The sequence below is a fragment of the Gobio gobio genome, assembly GCF_949357685.1.
Source record: "Gobio gobio genome assembly, chromosome: 13".
In the NCBI taxonomy this organism is placed as follows: domain Eukaryota; kingdom Metazoa; phylum Chordata; class Actinopteri; order Cypriniformes; family Gobionidae; genus Gobio; species Gobio gobio.
The window spans coordinates 47,317,520-47,341,499 of NC_137106.1; the positions used below are offsets into that span (position 1 = coordinate 47,317,520).

Consider the following 23,980-nt stretch of genomic DNA (forward strand, 5'->3'; position numbering starts at 1 on the left):
AAACTGTCACGAAACATGCACAATGCAACGTATTTAGCATTTTGTCACAACATTGCTACTACAGGCACGTTTATCCAATGAGCCTGGGCTGTCATTGTTCATCATCTGATCATCTAAAAAAATCATATAAAGCAATACTGTCACTGTGGTAAGCTGAGGGAAGGGAGTCTCGCGTCTCTCACGGAGGAGCTCCGGAAGGAAAAAAAGGAGGAGTGACGACAGTGAAGGACGAGAGAGGACCCGGGGCCTACACCATGAAGCCCGTTTAGCTGGCTAGCCAGATATGTTTACGCTTAGTTTGTGCCAATCCTGGACTTTAGGTACCATTAAAGTGGTTTGGCTTTTAGCAGTGTTCATCTCCATAGTAACTTACGCTCCACGGCTAACCTGCTCCAGGACAGGTTATGTTCTGGATAAGAGATCTCAAACTGAAATTGGACCAATCAGCTGTGAGCAAAGTGACACCTCGGATGCAATAAAGTCACGCCCCCTGTTTCTACTCCAAATTAAAGGTCACTACAGAGCAAATGGGTTTTAAAGACTAAAGCGTCTGGCTTTTAGCAATGCTTATTTATAAAAGATAATAATGATTTAGATATCATTTATGTAATTATTATACCCTTAATCAATTACACATGTATCATTTTAGTAAATCAATCATTAATAAGCACTTAGTTACTATTAATATAAATAGCCTATACTGTATAAAGGTCACACAAATAAGCTTTAAAATCTATAAATAAAGCTATAAAAATGACTACATGTGAGCTTAAATGTTCAATTCTCTCTCAACTAAACTAACTTCATAACTTTGACTTGCATTGACGTAGTGAATATTTTCTTAAAGATGTCCTCTTTCATAGACAGCTCTTTTCTTCTTACTGAGTAAATTTGTTTAAATTCTTAATATCGAGAAGTGAATCTCAGTTGATCCACAGCGTGTGATTGGCTGTTCACTACTGATGTCACAGCTGAACTCAGGATCAAAGCCTGAGTTTACAGAGAAACGATCAGCATCATGGGACCAACAAAGCCTGAATTGATTGGTTTGGTTTTGTCAACTCAAAACTAATCCTGTTACCCTGAGTTTGTTAGACTACCATCATGGTACAGGCCCAAGGCCTGTTGCATGAAGCTAACTGAACAAACTCTGAGTTTCAGAGTAGGTTTAGAGTTGAAAAATCTAGATAAATCCAACCTGGTTTAGATCAAGTTCAACAGTCTCTCAAAGCTTGGTATAAACTTTCTCTGTCAACTCAGGTTTAATCCAGAGTTTGCGATTAACTCATGCACCTGAAAGTGTCACACGTACGGCAAACAGCCAATCACAGTGTCCGTTTGATTGACTTCTCTTCTGAAGATTGAGAGATCGATTTTAAAATGATCATGAAATCAAATGCGTTTACACAGCAGGAATAAACACTTCTGCTGCAGCTGAAAGAATATCTGACTATATCAATCAAAGAAATGTGTCAATCAAAGAAATATGCCTAATAATAATAATTACAGGTTCACAAAGAGCTCAAATGAATGCACGTTGTTTAAAAGAATTATGAATGCATGTATTATATTTATATTAATATTTGGCTACTTGTCAATGAATATAATAATTATATTAATATATTATATGAATTAAAAGTAATTATAATTCATATAATATAAATATAATAAATAAATAGCACCAAAAGATGAAAAATTTTGTTTGTAAAGTTTTTTCACTTTAATTTGGAACGAGAGATACAGGGGGTGTGGCTTTATTGCATCTTTACTTGCTGCTGATTGGTCCAGTTTGGGTTTGGGTTAGGGTTAGGGTTAGGGTTCTCTAACCCAGAAGAAAACCTGCTCCAGAGTAGGGATGCGCGGTATACCGGTACTGGGAAAATACCGGTATATGTTTTATTTCAAACGGTACGATATCATGATTTTGCTCATTTCGGTATATGCTGCTGTTCCGAAGTTTACCACTAGGTGGCAGCGCGCTACCCAAACTGACGTGAAACCGGCAAATGTGGCAACAGAACAAAATGAATACAGCAGTTGAATCTCATTCAACACGCACAAAACTCATTAATAAAGAGAGGAGTAGATGTGAAATTTGGAATTACTTTGCTTATAAAACTGCTGAAGAACCATCAAACCTTGCCAAGCATCGGTCACTTAATTCCTGACTTGTAAGAGATCGACAGGTGAGTGCATAAATCAAACGATCTAATTTAGACATTTATTTTCTTTCACTACTGATCAACACTCATACATAAGATCGTATCGTTTAAATATAAAGAAATCTCCACCGTTCGTTTCAACCAGTGACGTTTAGACCTCATAATATTTGCACGCATACTATTGCACTATTTACATCCGCGAAAGACATAACCAACTGTGTTTATGTGACTACTCACTAAAGGTTGACATTTTTGACATCATTTTGTGTGTATTTGACTAAGGAAAAACAACTTAATTTGGAATGCGCGAGCTCTTTAGGCTTGTCTGTTTGTTGTTGGTATGAGCGCAAAGAAAACTCTCTCTTAGCTCCCATACCATGTATTACGAAATGATATAAAATCGCTCGCATGTTCAAATTGGCGAGGTTTAAAAAGAAGTGGGCAGTGATTTCCGTCAGCTGTCCTGAAACAAAAGCGAAAGTGTTGAATCTGAGCGCGCAGATTGCTTTTATAGTGCAGGTGCGATGTCTTTTGAAGCCAGAAGCAATTTGCTCATTTTGAGAGAATGGAGACGCGCAGTAATGCTGAAATTACTTACAAGAAAGTTTTCAAATGACTGATTTGATAATCTTTGTTGATTCATTTAATAATAAACATTTGCGTTAATTTCCCGCTTCATAAACCCAAAACCTGCGAGACTGAGTAAAATTATGCGCAATACCCGCATCAAAATTCAGACCCTGTGTGGTATCGATTTAATATCGTACCGTAGCCAAAATTTTGGTATCGAGCCATCCCTACTCCAGAGTTACTATGGTGATGAACACTGCTAAAAACCAATCCACCTTCTTGAGCCCTAAAAAACAGAGTTTGCTCAAACTAATCTCAAACTTACCTGGGGAGCAACTGAAACCAGTTTTGTTTGTTTATGCTGCAGCCGTCCATGAGGGGCTGGTGCTTTATTTTTGCTTTGCTATTCGTGAGTTAAAGCTACATTAAATGTTCGCCAGTTCCCGCCTCTTTTGTCCCTGAGCTTCAACTTTGGCTACGCTTATGGTGCGTTCACACTGGACGCGATTCGCGCGAGTGATTTACATGTTAAGTCAATGTAGTGACGCACAATTGAGGCGGCGCGAAGGAATCGCGCGAATCGCTCAAGTTTAAAAATCTGAACTTTGGCGGATATTTCGCGCCACGTTAACCAATCAGGAGCTTGCTCTAGTAGTGACAACTATGAGGAGAAAATCTGTATATTAATATCTGGTTCAGACAATATGATTATCACTGTGATAACATTAAATGACATGAAACACAACCCAGTCTCTATTTGTTAAATGCAAGTTTATGCATGATCAATAATACAAAAGTATAAGTAATGTATAACAAGCTATACATGAAATAAAGCAAACAATTCAGTCAAACATTCAAAGTCAGTGCTAGTAGGCTAACGTTACAACTGCAACTTACAGTTATAGCCTAAAAATATAAAGTAATGAAACTTCACTTTGCCCTCAGCCTAAACGATTTGCCAGGGAACAAATTATAGATCCATGAGACCAAAGATCGGCCGTTACAAGAAATTATAGCTCGAGACACCACAGAGACATCAGAGCCAGCGGGAGATGGCAGAAGGACTGGCCGAGGAAAGGTTGCCCTCGCCGGCTTTCACGTGCGCTGAGCCACTGGAGCTCACAGCTCCGAAAACGGCAGATAAAATGTTCAAATAGGCACTCTTTATATAAATAAACCACAGATTTGAGCTTTAAACAACTACATTATCGACTGAAAAAGTCTTAAAACTACGTTTTGTCACACATTAACAGTAGATTTTAACAAAAAACAGACATGTAAACACAGCCCATGTCAGCCATTTCTCAACGAGACGGGCTGCTGGCGGAAGCCCCGCCCATGACGCGAATTTGCGTCTGTTGTGCAGTGAATGTCACGCGCGATTGGAGTAGCGAGTAAACTCAAAATGTTCAAGCGTCCACCTTCGCGCTAATCGCGTCCGGTGTGAACGCCACATTAGACTGTCAATCCGAATTCGATTGAAATCCGATCAGATTTAGCGAGTCTCAATGGCCAAAAATCACATGAAATGCGAGTTTTACAAATCCCTTTCAAGCTACATTCATATGTGCTTTGAAATCCTATTCAAACCACATTTATGTAAATCTGTTTCAGTCTGACCGCTCTGATTGGATTTTGCATGGTTTATGTGACGTTTTTATAGGAAACATGCTGAAAGACGCTGCAGAAACAAGCTTGTGTTGTTGCAAAGTCGAGCAGAAAACGACAATATAACGGAGACATGTTTTGAAACCGGCAGCACAGAATAAAGCCGCTCATCCCAGTCTCATGTTCTGCCACTGCCTCAGAAGACGCAGTAGTCCAGCACACAGCGGCTACACAATGTCATGTTGTAAATAAGACAACATCTGTATTGCAAACCCCTCTGTGTTGCGGTTGTTGTTGCTGTTTTTGGCTTATGCCTACCAACGCAACATCGCTGCCATAGAAACCACTGCAGATATTCCAGAAAAACGAAAGAGCTGGACACACAAATCGGATCTGAACAGTTGCGATACACAGTGTGGACGTCAATAGTTTTAGATCGGATACGCAAATAATCAGATTCGGACTGACAGTGTGAACGTAGCCTTAGCTACGCTCACATATGGTAAACAGGTAAAGCTTGACAGAATCCTTTTTGCAGGTGGAAAACAAGCGATCCAGCAGTAGTCAGTGATGTTCTTTAGATACAATGTCCAGTTGTGCCAGACTGGAGCAGGATGTTGTTAAGCTCATTTGAACACATACTGAACATTCTGTCATAGTGAACTCATGTGAACCAAAAGCATGCCTTCTAAGGGATTATAAAACAATGCTTCATATCACAAGAGCATTCAAAACATCAATTACTGGCAGCACAATATGCGGTGTAATATCATGCACTAAAAGCTGCTATTGCTGCCGTTTTACTACCATTTTATAATACGGTCAGAAAAGCTGCCCAAATGATCATATTCATTCGGATCCTATTGCCAATACTTCCATCCCCATTTGTCTGTATTACATAATATATGGTAAGGGGGGAGGCTCTTTCCTGGAAAGCCAAAGATTGACAGTAACTGCAAACTTGCAGACTCAAGTGCCAGAAGCCCTTTCAACTATCAAGCTGTGAAACGACTGAATTACTTTATTGCCGTTTTGTAAATCAACATCAGGAAATGAAGACAGACTAAACAGTCACACTGGTGTCAGGTCCTCATTCTCAGATGATTGAATCCGACTGTTTAAATCTGCTCATTAGGACCTGCTGTAGTTATAATAGGCCTATAGGCTCATATGGATCTTTGCATTAGTGATGCAGCGAAATTTCAACAACCAGACAAATTTTCCTGTTTTGCAGGAGCCTTAAAGGGTTAGTTCACCTTCATGCCATTCCAAACCGTAAGACCTTCGTTCATCTTCAGAACACAAATGAAGATATTTCTGATGAAATCTGAGAGCTCTCTGACCCCTCCATAGACAGCTGTTTAATGAACACTTTCAAGGCCCAGAAAGGCAGTGAAGACATTGTTAAAATAGTCCATGTGACTCCAGTGGTTCAACCTTAATTTTACGAAGCGGCGAGAATACTTTTGTGAGCAAAAAACAAACAAAAATAACGACTTTATTCAATGTGCCAACAGCGTAGTGTAAACAGTGCAGCGCTTTCCAGTTCTACGGCAGAACGACTCGCGCATGTGTTGTGGTGCTCACGTGAACAGCGTCGGCCAATGGTAAGCCAGCGTTTTGGAAGCGCTGCACTGTTTACACTACGTCTGACACAGGCTAGAAGAAATTGTTGAATATGGTGGAAAGAGTTAATTAAACCGCTGTCTATGGAGGGGTCAGAGAGCCCTCAGATTTGATCGAAAATATCTTCATTTGTGTTCTGAAGATGAACGAATCTTCATTTGGATAATCTAAGCATCTATGAACAAAACTTGACGAAACATTGTTTGTAGTGCACCTGCCATCCACTAATCACAATAAGCTTTGTACCTTGTTACTTTTGATATGAAACAAAGTTTTGGATTTCAAATTCTGAAGGACTTGAAACAGAAACATCAGAAGGAATGTTGAAATATACAGTATAACTCATCAGTATCACACGTCCATCTTTCTTTAGTGTGTAATGTTGCCCTTTGAGTCCCTCCAGCGGGAGTTCTTCTCTATATCAGTGTCAGTGTTTCTGAACTCCATGAAACGCCTCCATTGTAGGCTTGAGTTTTCAGACCCGTGACAATAATCCTCATTTAAATAATTAATACGCAGAATAAAGGGGCGGGGCCTGGTTGAATGAGTTAGTAGTGTGTTGAAACTGGCGGTTATTAGCCTGACGTTGTCATTCTCAATTCTAGTCAAAATATGAGTCTGATACTGCTCCATTGGGCTGCGATTATGGGGTGTGTTTCAACCCAACCAGGAAAGACCTCAATTGGATAGACCTACAACCAATCAGAGCAACGGAGCGACGCATAACGTTAGTTGTCAAATATCAACAGAACTCAACTGCACACAGTGTTGCCAAGTCTGCGGTTTGCCCCCCAAACGCCATTTTTTTCCCCGCAGAAAGCTATTGGGCTTGTTTTGGGCTAGTTTTGAGTAGCAATTGGGTGGGTTTTGTTGTGAAAACTGGATAAGTTTAAGGATACACCGAGTACTTACCAACACGATCATCATTTCTGAGAGAAATAGTAAAGGTGAATGCACATACGAACGAGTTCTCAGTTTAGGATTAGAACAAATTCAACCCAAGCGCTCTTTGGTGACGTGGATGATTACGTTACGTTCATCTGTTCATCATCGTCTAAAGCCCACCCTGACAATTTGATTGGTCCGAACAGCTTCTGTTCGGGCATAGTTGCTCCACAACGGATCAAGTCCAGACCGAACTTCCCGAACTAAAATGTTGTGGGCGGGGCTAAGTTCGGCTGGCATCCAGGCTAGGCGGTTATGGTAAAGGACGGGACATTTCCCAAACACGCTCGAAGAGCTTGACCAATCACAACACACTGCTCCAGCCGACCAATCAGAGCACAGTGTGCTTTTCAGAAGGAGGGGCTTCATAGAGACAGGAACTAAACAGAGCGTTACTTAAAGCAGGGCCGGCCCAAGCCCTTATGGGGCCCTAAGCAGAAATTGATTTGGGGGCCCCTCTGTGCCATCAATACGATTGACTATTGTCAGTTCTTGATAATTCGCACACCCAGTATTAATGTTAGTAGTTGTAGCTGTGTTGCTTACATCATGTCTGGCTGTCATGTTTTTACCCTTATACTGTTTTTAATTGTTAAAGTAGCAAACCCACAAGTGTGCTCAGGTGTTAATATTCAAAGCCTTACTGTACTACAGCTCAGTCTGGGATATGTACTTCTTTTTTTTTTAAGTAGTCTCTTATGCTGAATATGCTCACTTTTCCCCAGGATTCTTTGATGAATAGAAGGTTCAAAAGAACGTCTGAAATAGAAAGCTTTCAAAAAATCCTAAAAACATTGTAGCCTACACAACTGTTTCTAACACTGATAATCATAAATGTCTCAAATCCATCCATTCATAAAAAGGTTACCGGGCAACTGGCGAGTACGTTTTAGCGCCGATTTTTCTCGCACTTTGAACCCTGGCTAACAAGCGAATAGTGTCCGGCCGATGGCGCCGCAAGCTCGTGTGCTGTCAGAATCAATTAGAAAACTTAACATTTTGCAGTTCATTTAATAATTGTTTATGGCCATTTCACGATTTCAATAATCATAAAAATAACATACAGCAAAAAGTCATATCATGTGCTCTTGGGGGCTCCAGCTGCAACAATGGAGAATATGGGGAAAATAATGTGCTTTTTTTTAAAAACATTCAATCCTATTCTACACTGTAAACCCAAAGATGAGGCAGTCAGTTACATACATTTTTTTTTATTAAGAAATTTGAAGTTTAACTAGCAGATTTTTATTTTGTACTGGTATATTTTAATTACACTTTACTGAGTAAGCTAATTCATACATTTAAATTAAAATGATCATCTTAAATATTTTCAGTAAAAAACTTGGCTAGCTTTAACTAGCTAAATCAATAAATGCTACCTTGCTAATTGGTAACGCAATGATTTGATAGCCTTAGCATAATCCCAGCCCAGTAAAATTTAAGTTTGTCTAAATTAAAAGAAACAAGTTCATAAAGCTCAAAATAATGAAATAATTCAGATTACTTCAAATGTGTCAGTTTTGTGAACTCAAAAGAAGAAAAGTTCTACATAAAAGTTCATTTGATTGAACTAATTTGTTTAATTTGAGTTGGCTCTACTCAAACCATTTCATTATTTTCAGTGTTAGGGTTTACAGTGAACCCAAGAACAAAATCAAGAGTTTGTAAAAGGGCTTAATTGGTCCCCTTTAGGCTCAAAAAGTGCTTAAAGTCTTGCCAATGAGCCATAAATGCTCTTTATGGCACACTTCCCTATTGCTCAGACACAATGACAGACACAATAATGCACTGTCCTCGGTTCAGGATTTCACAGACGGCTGGCGCAGTGTTGAAGTCAAGAGGCTTATTATGTTCAGTCTAGTTTCTCCATGGGCGTCTTGCAGACAGATGTGGAGTTAAGCTAATGGAGAGCACTCCGCACCCCTGTTGAGTTTATGTCACTCCTTTGCAATCAGCCACAAATCTGAATGCAGTCCTCTGTCTGTTTGCAGTTGCACAGATGCATTGTGGGTCTGGAAACAAATGCATACAACTGTCACATGGGACTATTAAAACCAGCCAAGGAATGCATTGCAAATTTGGAGCGATTTGGGATCCACTTTCTGTCTTCCTATCTATAAGACGCCAGCTCTGAATTCTGAAGACAGTGTGGTTCGATGTTCTACAGTAGTATGCATTGAGTCATGAGTTATTCAATACTGTTCCTGTTGAGATCGAGACACAGACAAACTACCTTTAACACAGTGACCCACATAAAAGACGTCATTAAAGAAGCTGCTGAAAAAAGCCGCTCATTCATTCATGCATCCATCAGTCAGTCAGGAAGGACTGTGTAACACAATGCTGTTACTGTTGCAATTACTTCAAAGCCTCAAAGGCAACACTTTAACCCATAAGAGGTGATCCAGAGTGAGAAAATTAGGGCCCTAGAAGTTAGGGAAATTCGCTTAATTCTTCCTAAATTCTGTGCTTTAGGTTTAAAACATTTTGGAATCCGTTTTAATGCTTTTATTAAATGTTAAAAAACGAAAAGCATGTCTAAATCAACTGAATTTAAAATATTTAACAATTGAATAATTTATTTTAAAAACGTTTTAATAATAGGGCCCAATGATGTTTTTTTTCTTAGAAATTCTTTTGTCTGGATGTATGGTTTCATACAAATTTACGGCATTATTTAATTTCATTTTCATTGAATATCCAACAAAACAGCTACAAAACAGCTAAACCAATGTAGACTATAGAGCCGATGTCCCCTAAACATTCAGACTAATAATCTTGGTTGGATTAGGTTAGAGGGGGGTGATGAATTGAGAAATCAATCAATCTTTTGATATATAAAAGTTCATCGTGATATAAGAATATCCTGTAAGTTTCAGAGCTGAAAATGTCCTTGTTAGTCAAAGAAAAGCTTTTATTGACACCAGACCCAGAAAACGAGAGATCTCAGAATATGTCGAGCATTGACGTCATCATATACAGAGCAATAAACATGCTGGTTCCAGCTCACGTGCGTAAGACATTGCGCGTTTGTTCGCTTCATTTCACCGCAGAAACGATTGTAAACAAGATACAGGTGGAGACTGGATTGGCAGACATATTGAGATTAAAACACAATGCTGTGCTTCTATATTGGATCCGACAGGAACGGTGCAACACACGTATGTGAGTAAAACATGTTTTTATATGTGTTAGTGTTGCATTGTCACAGATGGTTTGATATCTATTGATTACATACCTTAGCACGCGGTCACAGGCTGGAGAAGCTGTTATTGGTTCATTCGTGATCAGACTCGGACTTGTAATGTTATGGGCCAGGGCTCGCAAAGCCCAACGTCCCGGGGCTATTTGTTTTTCAGACGGGCTACCAAAACGTATCACCGGCCTGCCAACGGGCTATCTTAAATAGTGAAATAACATTCCTTCCTTGCGCATGCGCGCGCGTGTGTGTGTGTACGGTCGCGGTTATATCCACCGATCAGGCAGGCCAAGTAATAAAAAAATAACATTCCAATCAATCGCGGGTGGATGAGAGATATATCATTGTGTTTGTTTGATAAAGATATTTTTCGAGTCCTGTGAGCGTTTCTCCAACAATGCCCACATGTACTGAGAGGAGCTGAAGCTCATTAAATATGCAAATCTTAGGCGTGGGCGTTTACTTCCAAGTCTTCAGTGTGGCACGCCCATCAAAACCGACCGTTTCTTCAGAGAGCCTCAAAACCATGGCAGAAAATAGCCTATTACTTATTCATTATGATGTTTTTGAATGTAAAAACCACGCAAACGTCATAAGCTGACCTCAGACAACAGTATACAAAAATAAAAAAGCCAGTTCATGACCTCTTTAAGGTACTGCAAACCCTGTTTGTACTGTAGGCTACTATACTACTTGTTGTAGCCATACAAAAAGGTATTTCGTTTCATATTCATGTTTAAATATTATAATGTTATTTTGGTAACACTTTACAATAAGGTTCGTTAGTTAACATTAGTTAACTAAATTAGTTAACATGAACTAATTATGAACTGCACTTATAAAGCATTTATTTATCTTTGTTAATGTTAATTTCAACATTTACTAATGCATTATTAAAATCATGTTAACATTAGTTGATGCCCTGTGAACTAACATGTACAAACCATGAACATTAACAAAGTGTTGTTCATGGTTAGTTCATGTTAACTAATGCATTAACTAATGTTAACTAATACAACCTTATTGTAAAGTGTTACCGTTATTTTTTTTATTTAATTATGTTGATTATGAAAAGTGAACAGCAGGAGTAAGATAAGACACATCATAAGATGTTGTTTTTGATGAATAGGCTCTATCCAAATCAAAACTGCCCAACACAAACACACACAGTGTGATCATGACTCACTTTAACCATTGTAGAAGAGCTGATCTTCAGCAGTCCACACATAATGATAAACACACGTGCAAAGGTTTTGACCTTTCTTTGCAAACACTGTCAACACAAAGTTTTGTTTAACCGTGTCGGTGCTGAGGTCCGTGAGCAGAACACAGTGTCATACACTCGTCTGTATTGGGTTGTACGTAGACCGGTTAGTCTTTTGAGTGGCTTTTGAGCCACTGTTTCAAAACCTAGTGTGCTGCCAATCAAGACAGCATTTAGGACATTTTGGGAATGTGAAGAATTCATATATGAGCCTGTACCAATACCCACAATTGCAGGTATTTGCCCTTGTCCACTCGTATAACGTATTTCTGGTATTTGGCTGAAGTGTTCAAGTGGGTGTGAAAACCTCAAGTGTGTGTAGAACTTCTGATCACCCGATAGACACACTTGCAGTGGAAACATTTTGGCAAAATACGTTGTTTCAAAGAGAATTGTCCAGTGAGTGGCGTTAAAAGTGTGTTTCATTTTTTTCCAGAACAGATGAGCGTGAATCTGCCAACGGTTTATTACGTTGGTTTTTGTAAGTATCAGTTCTGAATTGAAATGTCCGGTGAGTGGAGCTAAAAGCTTAATGGTCCGTCACATTAAATCACGTACACATACAAGAACCCTAAACCTATCGATAGTGTTAACAAAAGCAAATGTGGCAAATGCAATCGTAACTATGCCATTTTAGCTTGTGTTTTGAAGTCTGGTCTTTTGAGCTCTTTTATCGTGACTCGTCTTTCACGGGATTCGTACCCGAGCTCTCAGCAGTGCAAGTACAATTCTGAACTACCGAGCCGAACATATGGAGCTGGTTAAGTGATGCAAACTCCAAAATGTATTCGTTTACAAAAAATGTAGGTCATAACATAATATTGTGCAAGGAGCCGTGTGAAAACAAGTCATTGATCCATAATCTACCCCTGTAGTCATAAGTGTGTATGAAAACGATAAAAAGTGCTTGCTGTTTTACTGCCTCTAGTGTTCATTTCTGTTGGAAACTGCAGTGATATGCACGTATTGGTACGTATTTTGCAAAAATGTTGCCATGTGCGTTTTTCCATTGAGAGCAGGTTGATTTTTTTTGAAGAGCTTTATTTACACACTTTGATTTTAATGGAAGCTTGTTTCCGTCAAAGAATAAACATTTAAAAAGTTAATTGCGTCTTTTTATCTCAAAATTCTGACTTTTTTTCTCGCAACTACGTGATATAAACTCGCAATTTGGAGTCATAAAGTCAGAATTATGTGAAAGTCACAATTTGCGAGAAAAAAAGGAGAATTGCGAGATAGTATAAACTCGCTATTACACGTTATAAAGTCAGAATTGCTTGAAAGTTAAATTGCGAGAGAAAAAAATCTGAATTGAGAGGAAAAAAGGCAGAATAAATTCATAAATTCAGAATCAACTCAGAAATTCACAACCGTGTAATAAAGTCAGAATTGTGTGAGTCACAAATGCGAGTTATAAAGTCATTGCAAGATATAAACTTGGATTTGTTAGAAAAAAAGTCTGAATTGTGAGTTTATGTCACAATATTATATATATAAAAAAAAAAATATATATATATATATATATATATGGGTGTTTCTGCAACTTCTGGGCACTTTTAAGTCCCAGCAGTGAAATTTTAGATTTATGTTAAAATTATGTTAAAATTTTTGTTGTAAATATATTCACAGTGGCATTACACACCTTGACAAAAAATATAATTACTGATTAATCTGATTTAATATAATATTACGAAGCATTTATAGCTCAAAACACTATTTTTGTTATTGTCCCACACCTGTGGTCTCAATTTTGAGCTACATAAAATTAGCTAATTTTATTACAATTTGACATTATTTCAAATGAATTGTTTAATATACAGATTAATTTACAGCATCTTAAAATTCTTTGTATTATTTACTGATAATTTTTATGTTTTTTTTATTTTTATAAATGAGCCTGTCCCACACTTTTGAGTCCTTACCGCAACAATGAAAAAAAAGCTTTTATTACGAAATTATCAAACACAAACAAGTCTAGTTTCTATGGAAACAGAAATGATCACTTGAACACATTGCTGACAGACTGGGCCACCACACTACCTCACTCACAAGATACCAAAAAAATAAGGTAAACATAATCTTTTCTGCTCTAGTATTTATTGTGTGTCCTTACCATTCAGCTTAATAATTGTGTATTTTGAACTACATTTAAAAAAATAAATGTATATTACTTTTGAATTAATGTATATTAAGATGCTAAGAGTCAAAACTAATATAGTAGGCATTGCTAGCTGCCAGTTAGCTAAAATATTAGCAAAAATGTCATTACCGAAACATGTCTTTACCGCAAAAAATGTAGGTGTTGCGGTAAAGACAAATTCAAAGTTTACTGTAAAAATAAATAATGACAAATATTCAGTAGGCCTATATTATTAGTATTTAAATATTTGTTTTACTTTTACTGTTGTTCTCTACAGTAGCCTGTTTTTGATTTTGTGGCACTTTAACATTGTGTCCTTACCGACACAAGATGTCATTACCGCAGCACTGCTCTATGAATTACACATTGAAATCGCAACATCTGTCATAAAAAAGTTAAATATGTTATATTTTGTGTGTATGGAAACAATTGACATCTAAGGTAAAAATTTTACGTCATAGAAAAATACATGAAATTCCCTATTTTGTATATATTTTTTTTATATCAGTATTTACAAAACTGCATCAAATTTGAAAAAGCTATTTAAATATATTAAATTTTTATTGAATTGAATAAAGAAAAAAATATAAAATAAGGACACTTTTTAAGATGACCCGAAAAACTAAAAAAAAAATCAATCTTAACGACTACATTCAATTTTGTGTACATTTTTATATGACTGTGATGGTTAAAATTTAAATTCATAGAGGATGATTTTTTTTTTAAATTGGGATAGTCAAAAGTGCCCGTAGTTGCAGAAACACCCATCTATAGTGACAAACTCACAATTCTGAATTGCACACGCAAATCTTATAAACTCAGAATTACGTGAAAGTCAAAATTGCAAGAAAAGTCAGAATTGCGAGATATAAACTCATAATTGCAAGATAAAAAGTCGAAAATACATTTTTAAATGTGTTATTCAGTGGCGGAAACAAGCTTCCACACATTTTCAATAGTATCTACTTCAATATAACACTTTAAAATAAATCTCTGATGTTTGTAATTAAGTGATAAAAAACAATCGCAAATGTTTTACAGTTGCTAAGCTCGCAAGTGTGTGTATTGGAACAGGCCCGGTTGTCATATACACACTGTGCGGCATTTTCGGCCATCAGAGGTGCTTTCAGCATTTGAGCCTGAATCAAGCAGACTCGATCCCCGCATGTGACGCCCACAGTGCTGCCTAGGTAGGGTTAGGGTTCAGGTTGTGAGACGCAACCGCTGTATCCGCGAAACAAAGACTCGTCCAGATGAGGAACGTAAATCAGAAACACTGCCACTCAAACTCATCTGTACTCAGTATGCAAGCGATGAGCTCAACGCTGACTCAATGCACAAACATAAACAATGATCATATTACTGACATTTGTAACTTTTAAGATGGATAACGCAGGTGAGCACATATAAGAAAGTTTCAGGTTCTCTCAGAGAAAAAAAGAAAAGTAGTGAACTTACAGGATTGTGGTCTGAGGAAGAACAGCGGGCACTGATTCCAGGTTTAAATGCATACATCTGACAGTGGTACGGAAACATAAACAGCGGCTCGGACATGAGAGCGCCCGGTATGGGCCACTGCTGAGGAGGAACACGCCGAGTACACTTAAAAAGCAGGGTAAGTTTCGGACAGTCCGCAACGCCATGACCAGCCAGTGCGCCGGAGAGCAGTGTGCAGGAATTCAGCAGTCCGGTGGGAAGCAGGGCAGTGTTACAGTGTTACAGACCGTGTACTAGACGGCATGAAAGACCAATCAGAGCCTCCTCAATCGCTCACGATAAAAGCCCATCCTACTAAACTTTTACCTACTACACACTTCAAAGTACGTGCGTTGCCGGGATTTGCGTAGTACGTACGCAGTACGTAGTCTGAGTATCCGAGCTGGGATTCCCTGTAAAACATTCAACCATTAATCTAGCCTAAGGTGTCCGAGGAAATCACTGTAAGAAATATAATAGCTAATAATAAAAAGAACTAAATAAACAAATACATTTTATTTAAAATAAATATTTGATTTGGATAAATAAAAATAAAAAAACATTTTATTAAATAAATGACATTTTTAAAATATACAAATAAATACATTTTGATTTGAATAACATATATTACAGTACATTACTAGAGAGAATAGAGAGGGGAGGGGTGGAAGAAAAGTGACATAATTGATACTACATATATAATATTATTATTTCTTTCCACAGTCTTTATAATTGAAAATGTATAACTGCTTTTAAATTTTAGGATGGGTGTCCCTCACATGAAGACTGTCATCTTTGTGTGTCCATTGCATCAAAAAGATTGAAAACTCCTGATCTATAGTACTCAAAATAAATAACTAGATTAAAAAAATCAATTAGGCTCATAAATGTAAATGTACATTTTTGGTGAATATATAAATCTATAATTGGATATAGGCCTAACAATAATTTTGCCGTTTTACTTCTGTAATAGTCTACAAAAGAACAATAATTTATTATTTTAAAGTTATTATCCAGAAAATTAGTAATGCATTTAAATAGTTTTTGCTTTTCTATCTTATTAGTATTTCTGCTTTTCATAATAAGAGTCTGTTCACTATGGAGGAGAACAATACTTCACTGCACGGCATATTCATCTCATGTATGCATAGAGTACTATTGCTATCCCACAATGCAACACTCTTGACCTGACCCACTATCAGTTATGATTTTAACATGTCTTTTGTCTGCAGGCACCGTTTGGTTTTTAATGCCAAAAGTTAGGAGATTTTTACAAAAAATAGTCATTCCCTTTCATCCGGTCACTACCACGTCACGTTGGTAGTCACGACCAATTTGTCAGTCACGACCGATGTGGCGTCTCCGTTCCCTTCTTCAGGGAACAAAGGTTACAATACATAACCGAGACATTCCCTTTCATCCGGTCACTACTACATCACGTCGGTCGTGACCGACGAATCACAATCACGCAAGGAAGACCAATTCATCGGTCACAACCGATGTGGCGTCTCCGTTCCCTCCTTCAGGGAACAAAGGTTACAATACATAACCGAGACATTCCCTTTCAGCCGGTAACTACTACATCGATGAATTGGGATCACGCAAGGGAGACCAATTCGCCAGTCACGACCGATGTGGCGTCTCCGTTCCCTCCTTCAGCGAACGAAGGTTACAATACATAACCAAGACATTCCCTTTTACCCGGTCACTACTACGTTACGTCGGTCTTGACCAATGAATTGGGATCACGCAAGGGAAACCAATTAATTGGTCACGACTGACGTGACGTCTCCATTCCCTTCTTCAGGGAATGAAGGTTACAATACATAACCGAGACATTCCCTTTCAGCCGGTCACTACTACATCATGTCGGTCATGACCGACGAATCACAATCACGCAAGGGAGACCAATTCATCGGTCACAACCGATGTGGCGTCTCCATTCCCTCCTTCAGGGAACAAAGGTTACAATACATAACCGAGACATTCCCTTTCAGCCGGTAACTACTACGTCACGTCGGTCGTGACCGACAAATCAAAATCACGCAAGGAAGACCAATTCGTCAGTCACGACCGATGTGGCGTCTCCGTTACCTCCTTCAGGGAACGAAGGTTACAATACATAACCAAGACATTCCCTTTCACCCGGTCACTACTACGTTACATCGGTCTTGACCAATGAATTTGGATCACGCAAGGGAGACCAATTAATTGGTCACGACTGACGTGACGTCTCCGTTCCCTCCTTCAGGGATCAAAGGTTACAATACATAACTGAGACATTCCCTTTCAGCCGGTCACTACTAATTGGGATCATGCAAGGAAGACCAATTCATTGGTCACGACCGATGTGACGTCTCCGTTCCCTCCTTTAGGCAACGAAGGTTACCATATGTAACTGAGACGTTTTCACTAAATACCTCTTGCTGCTGTAAAACATTAACCATGATGAGGTCATTTTACAATTGTAATGGTTTCTTTGTTGCATACTCACTCACTCACCCAATAAAAGTCAGAATTGTGAGATAATGGACGGAAATGCAAAAAAATACATCTAAATGAGCATGCACTATCTATCACAAAGGTTAAAAATGCACTTATAAAAATGATGCACATGATTAAAAAACAACTGTATGCCTTACTGGTACTCTTTTATTGGTTCATGGAGGCCTAAAATAAATAAAGCCATAAACAGAGATTGTATTAGAAGAAATCGCATGCTTCTTGTATTTGCATGAAACATCAATTTATAAAGCCGTATTGTTTTAAGCACTTTTTTCTCCCCAGCAAATCTTCGAAGAAGTCTACTCGAGTCTGTGGCAACACCATTTTCTTTATTCAGAGTACGATGTGTCAACATCCAGCATGACAAATATTGTACAAATTTCCACAATTTAAAAATGAAAACTCACCGCAACTTGTGATCTCACACATTTATAGTAAAATTAAAATGTCAACAAATTCATGCTGTATCGTACAAAAATAAATCAAACTCCAGTTCCACAGAGAGCACGATAGTTTATACAAAATCCTGTCTTCATTGATGATTAAACAAATCAACCTTGAAATGAAGAATTCCGGAATAAATAAACTCATGAATTCACAATAATTCATATGAAAAATCACATTCTAATACGCGACTTACCTCAGGTAATTAGTCACATATGTCCTTAAAAAAAAAAAAAAAAAAATCAATATTATGCACCACCAGTAAATGAGCAGCATGTTTGTGCTTAAATTCCCATTTCCCATGTACCAATGATGATAATCGATTCAAAAACCCATACTAGCTATTTCTCTATCGAAAGCATTACTATATTGGCAAAAAGCTGCAGATGTGATGCTGTGCATGAATGATGGAGCCCTAAAAAAGGGCCGATTTGTACAATGGATGAGATCCAGTGAAGCACAAGCACCTTTGCGTTAGCTCTCAATAAGGTATTAACAAGGTTGCTACAGCTAATAGTACAATGGAAACCAGGGGTGCACGTAGTGCTGCAACACCCTCAAACTCTACCGATGACTCTAACCACCGATCCCAGCGCAGTGGGAGATTTTCTTTTCGAAACGCTTTATTTTGATTGACTATACTCTTTTATGATTTTGTACAGTGATTAGACATAAAGTGCTGCTGGGGATTATTTCGTATGATATAGAACATACTCAACGAACTAGCATCATTATTTAAAAATGCACAATATTTCTTGTAAAGATATCGTCATCATTAATATTTCAATCCCTGTAATCTCTCGTCAAACCGCTGAATGTCTGTCATCGTGCCTTCCTCGTGCCACGGAGACACCCGGAGATTGCACATCGTCCGAAGGTGGGATAAGTGCAAATAGTCTTCTGGCACTAAAGTGGGGGCAAAAACCCTGTAGGTCCCGTTTTCATTGTCTATACTGTGTATATTCTTTACAAATGTCCTTCTGCGTTAGTTTCCGCACGGTACAAAGATCCAAGCATGGAAACCAAGGTGTCCCTGCGCAGCAACAAAATGAAACTCATAGAGCATCGTCCGTCTCTAAACCTAATTTCCACTTCCCTTTAAAACATTTGTATTAAAAGATTTATATAAAAATCAATCATTTACATATAGTAAAAAGATTTTGTAGCTTCCACTGTTTACAAACATGAAATTGCATATACCCACCACATAGATTGCATCTCTTTTTTCTTTATATACACATGGTTTAGTCAAATATTGCTGAGACAGTTCCATTCCGGCTACTGTTATTTCAAGAATAGACCAAATGAAGACGTCGTATGTGGCGCGATGTTGGAGCCGCTATTGCCGTTGCACTGATGCAGATTAAATGACGAAGCCACAAATAATCAAAGCGTTTCCTTTTGCATGATCTGTGTTTTTAACAGCAGTTTTTTTTTTTTTTTTTTTTACACATTCTTATAATTGATAGTTGATATGATAATGCCTTATTTCGATAGTCCACTTTAGACATTCTACTAACTACAAGTAACTTTGCAACTGCATGTCAACTAGCAGTCATTAGAGTATTAAGCTTGGAACATACTCTGCAAGAACAAAGACATTTGTTCGTTTTCTCGAGGTGGCAAGAGCAAGAACAAAGTTCGTTCTGGCCAGGACATTCCATATTTCATGAGAAAAGCAGGTGCCGAACATCTCCATTTCTCCACATTAACCCCGCTCACTTTAAAATTCTGACCAATCACACAATAGTTCTTGGACACCCACAAGAAAAAAGTTCTGCTCAGACGATGTGTCGAGAACGAGCTGCGAGAACTCCCAAACCAGGGCTCCGAGAACAAAATGACGTAATTTTGTTCTCGCAGCCCTGGGAGCGAGAACTTTTTTCTCTGTTCTCGCGGAGTATGTTGCAGCCTTTAGTCTGTCTGCTTAATATCTGCTAATACTTTATTTTGATGCTAACCCAAACCAAGGGGGTAATCCAGCACCCGGGAAGCGTACCTTCCATAGGGGCAGCCATTGCTAACCAAGCCTTCACCTGCTGTTAGCATCCCATTGACTCCCATTCATTTTGGCGTCACTTTGATAGTGAATAACTTTACATCTGAGGCGTTTAAAGACTCCATTTGACCATTGTTTATTTCTAAAGAAACACGACAATGTATAAAAGGCTCAATTACCTTGTATCTTACACTATCGCCCCGTAGAAACCGTTTTTGTAAAAATAGGCTAACGATTGCGTCATAACCACGCGACTCTCTGTCGCACAGTAGAGTAATTACCGTATAGACAGAAGGAGAAGCTCGGAGGCAATCTTTTACTGTCTATGAGGCAATCGGGGGGACGTGGAGGCATAAAGTCCGATAAAGTCAAGGGAGAAGCATGTGGAGAAGCCCAAAGAGAGCCAAAAGCAACGGGACAAAATATTTCAACAACGTGATTCAGATTTCACTTTGCACAACTACTAGAGACAGGTTGCTCACGTCACATCTACGTCGTCAAGCTCAGTCTGAGGCTGCGCCATCAACTCAGCCATCAGGAAGTGAGTGCTTCTAATTGACTTCACTTTTTCCCGTTGAAGTCTATGGGGTCGCTGTGTGTTTTACTGTCTTTGACCCAAACCCACCATCTACTAATACTCTACTGAGAGTTAGTTGACTTGTAGTTGCAAATTTAGTTTGGTTAGGCCCTTTTTACACCTGGTATTAAAATGCATTTTGGTTGATCGGATCACAGGTAGACGAGGGAGAAGCATACCCGTTTACACATGGTATTTTAATCCATCTCTTTTGTCCACTTTCAATCACTTCTGTTCTGATTTCTTTGAGGGGAGGGTCTATGGGCGGGGAAACGAATGGGCTTTTTCATATCTTTTGATCTAATGGACGAAATAAGCTCACGCAATTTACATATGAATGTGACCGGAGACAACGGAAAAACACACAGAGAGCATCAGTATTTGTTCCTGCTTTGACAACCGAGCCAAACTCTGTGAGTGTGTGTTAGAAATAAGGAATGGTGAGAGAAATGCTTGGTATGTTTTTTATCTTCAAACCAAACTTTGGTCTCTAGGCGACAAAATTTGAAATCCCGTCTGGTTAATGTTTATGCATTAGGTCAGCAGGAGGAGAGTAGACGTCTTTTGTTGCTGATCGACCACATGAGCGTCTACACTACAAAAGCAATCTGGTCAAATGTGTTTTCTACTACCTCTGGAAGTGGTTGAAAGTGGACAAAACGTTTTAGACCCTGTATATAGCGTCATCCTCTTGTGATCCAATAGACCAAAACACATCTTAATGCCAGGTGTAAACAGGGCCTTAGTTGACATGTAGTTGCAAAGTTACTTACAGTTAGTAGAATGTCTAAAGTGGAATATTGAAAAAGTGTAACCATTGATATTAATGATAAAAAGAAAGCATCTTTCAGTAAATCTTTCACTGAGCCAACCTCTGTGATTTTAACTCTCTATCTCAGCAAGCATCACAAAACTAATGTTCAGTAGTGGTTGCATTACTGTTGTATATTATACACTAAAAGGTGCATCAATGAGCAGCGAGAAGGATGATTCACGTTACAAAACTTACAAAATGGGAATGCTTTCAAAAACTATTTTGCAGATCATTCTTTTTTTAAAGCAAGGCCAGAAAAATAAACCCAAAAAAAAAATTATGTTTAGTCAGCATAACACTTTTTAAAAGAACATGAATTTAACACTCTTCGATAAACTACAACAGCAAAGCGTGAGGCATCCCATATGATTATTATTTTTTCTTTCTGAAAGTGTCTTTAGTCCCCTGTATTCCTTCGTTTTAGGAAAGTGGCCCCTTCATTCTGAGATGCTAGACTTGAATGCCTTGTACTGCTTGTTTGATATTTTCTAGCAGGGCCTTGTTCTCTGCACTCTGATACTGATCTTGATTGCTGTACATGTCCGTTAGCGTGGTCACATATGCGTCAAAACTCTGTTCGCTCATTGGCTCCTGTGAAACACAGAGGATGAATCGTCAGATAAAATACCGTATGTGGAAGATGAAACAACACATGAATCTAGGTTGTACACTTTTGAGAATTTTGAAAAATTATTTATTTTTTTAAAAATCGAAAGAATTGAAATTCTAATTCAGTTCCTGAATTGGAATTGAGGTGGCACACAGGATGGAGCATAAAAATGGAATAAATTTCAAATAAATTAATGTAACTACTGTAAATGCAGTTTACCAGTATAAATAACCCCAAAACATATGGGCTGTTTCAAAATGGTGCCATTAGATTTAAATTTGAATGCCAATTTTTTCATTTTTTATGAAGGGATCTGATAACAATTTTGTGCTGCTATATGCAAAATAAAACTTTAATGGCTGTTAATTGCTTTGATTATAATAAATCTTACAACTAAATTAAAAACTGTCAGCCTAATCAGTTGAGGAATCTTCAAGGTTACTAATAATTTTACGTCAGAGGTAAACTGACGAATTGGAATTTCGCCTGAGAGCCCAATCACCTTTGAGTGTAAACAAAACAAGCCAATAGACATCGCAGAACGAGATTTGCATCAGTATATCACTATACGGAAGTGTACAGTTGTCGCTCATTTAAATTTTGCGCTGAGGAGCCGGTGTCCCGACCATTCAGCTGTGTTAGAGTGATTGTGGCGACAGGATGTAACGCCTCTGTTCCCTCCTTCAGGGAACGGGGTTACATTAGTAACCTAGATGTTCCCCATCAGTCAGTCACGTTCAACTTTATGTCAGAAGTGAACTGATGAATTGGGATCCCTACCAAAATGCCACAATTGCTGCCCCTTCTGACAGGGCTTTAACACAGACAGAATCGATCACTGCTGCTCCTTCTTACCCACACAGTGAGACTATTGGATAACACTGGGAAAGCGTGCTTATTCCAAATGGAAAGGGGTGCTACGGAGGACACATCCTGTGGAGTTTACACATATGTACTGACCATTAGGGCAGTGCTACATATGGAAGGTCTCTGTGGTAGATCCAGACTTGCTAGGGTGGAGTCAACGCCGACAGAGATGGCAAGACACAGGCTTGTAAGAATACAAATGTGGGATCACCAGTAGGGGAATCACAACACATGGGCACCTAGACTAGCACAAGAGCTGACCTTCTGGGCATACACACGAGTGCTAGGGTTCACTCACCTGGGGACCAAGATAAGCGCTTGTATCCCATCCTAGGAGGGGAATGGCGCTGCAAGCGAGACACCAAGTGGATCCCGTCACTTGCTAGCTACTTGTATCCAGGACACAGGCTCTACACAAAGATTCTAAAACCTCACAAACAGACTATGGCATCCACAATCTAGTGGGACAACCTCTGCTTGGAGAAAGCCTTTCCATTCTGCTGGCCTCCATAACAGACAAAGAGCTGGTTTGAGGTCCTGAAGCTCTGTGTGCAGTCCACGTCCAAGTGCAAAGCATGAACAGGACAGAGCAAAGCAAGGGCTGGGTCTGCCTCCTCCAGGGGCAGCGCTTGCAGGTTCACCACCTGGTCCCTGAAGGGGGTGGTGGGAACCTTGGGCACATATCCAGGCTGGGTTCTCAGGATTACAAATTGCCTGAAGGTCCCCGACCCTCTTGACAGAAGCGAACGCAGTCAGGAGCGCTGTCTTGAGAGACTTCAGCCACTCAAAGGGCACTCTCTGCAAGGCTGACGAAAACGAGGAGAGGTCCTAAGAGGGTACAAGGTGAAGGGGGAAAGATTCAACCTAATCTCACACCTCAGAATCCTGATGATCAGGTTTTGCTTTCCCATAGACTTACCCTCTACTGCATCATCATGTCCTGTGATAGTGGAAACATACACTTTGAGGCTGGAGGGAGACAGCCTACGCTCCAAACCTTCTTGCAGGAAGGAAAGCACAGTTCTGATCACCACTTCCAGGGGTCTTCTCAGCGAGAGGAACATCAATGAACAGGTTTCACTTAAAAGAGTAAGCGTGCCTTGTAGAAGGTGCTTTCGCTGAAGTGATAGTGTCTACCACCGATGGGGGAAGATCACTTAAAACCTCTGTGTCC

At 38.9% G+C, this 23,980-nt stretch overlaps 2 protein-coding genes across 2 annotated transcripts in view; both read right to left on the reverse strand.

Moving 5' to 3' along the window:
• pxdn (peroxidasin) overlaps positions 1–15,189 on the reverse strand; it is a 129,328-nt gene extending 114,139 nt beyond the window's left edge. The window contains exon 1 of the mRNA XM_079833719.1: positions 14,973–15,189. Coding sequence (XP_079689845.1) covers positions 14,973–15,157 — 185 coding nt within the window. The 5' untranslated portion in view covers positions 15,158–15,189. The remainder of the gene's footprint in view (positions 1–14,972) is intronic.
• A 6,487-nt stretch (positions 15,190–21,676) lies between these two features.
• The window catches only part of myt1lb (myelin transcription factor 1-like, b), a gene marked incomplete at its 5' end in the record, with an annotated part of 107,543 nt that continues 105,239 nt past the window's right edge, over positions 21,677–23,980 (reverse strand). The window contains 1 exon segment of the mRNA XM_079832784.1: positions 21,677–21,920. Coding sequence (XP_079688910.1) covers positions 21,780–21,920 — 141 coding nt within the window. The 3' untranslated portion in view covers positions 21,677–21,779.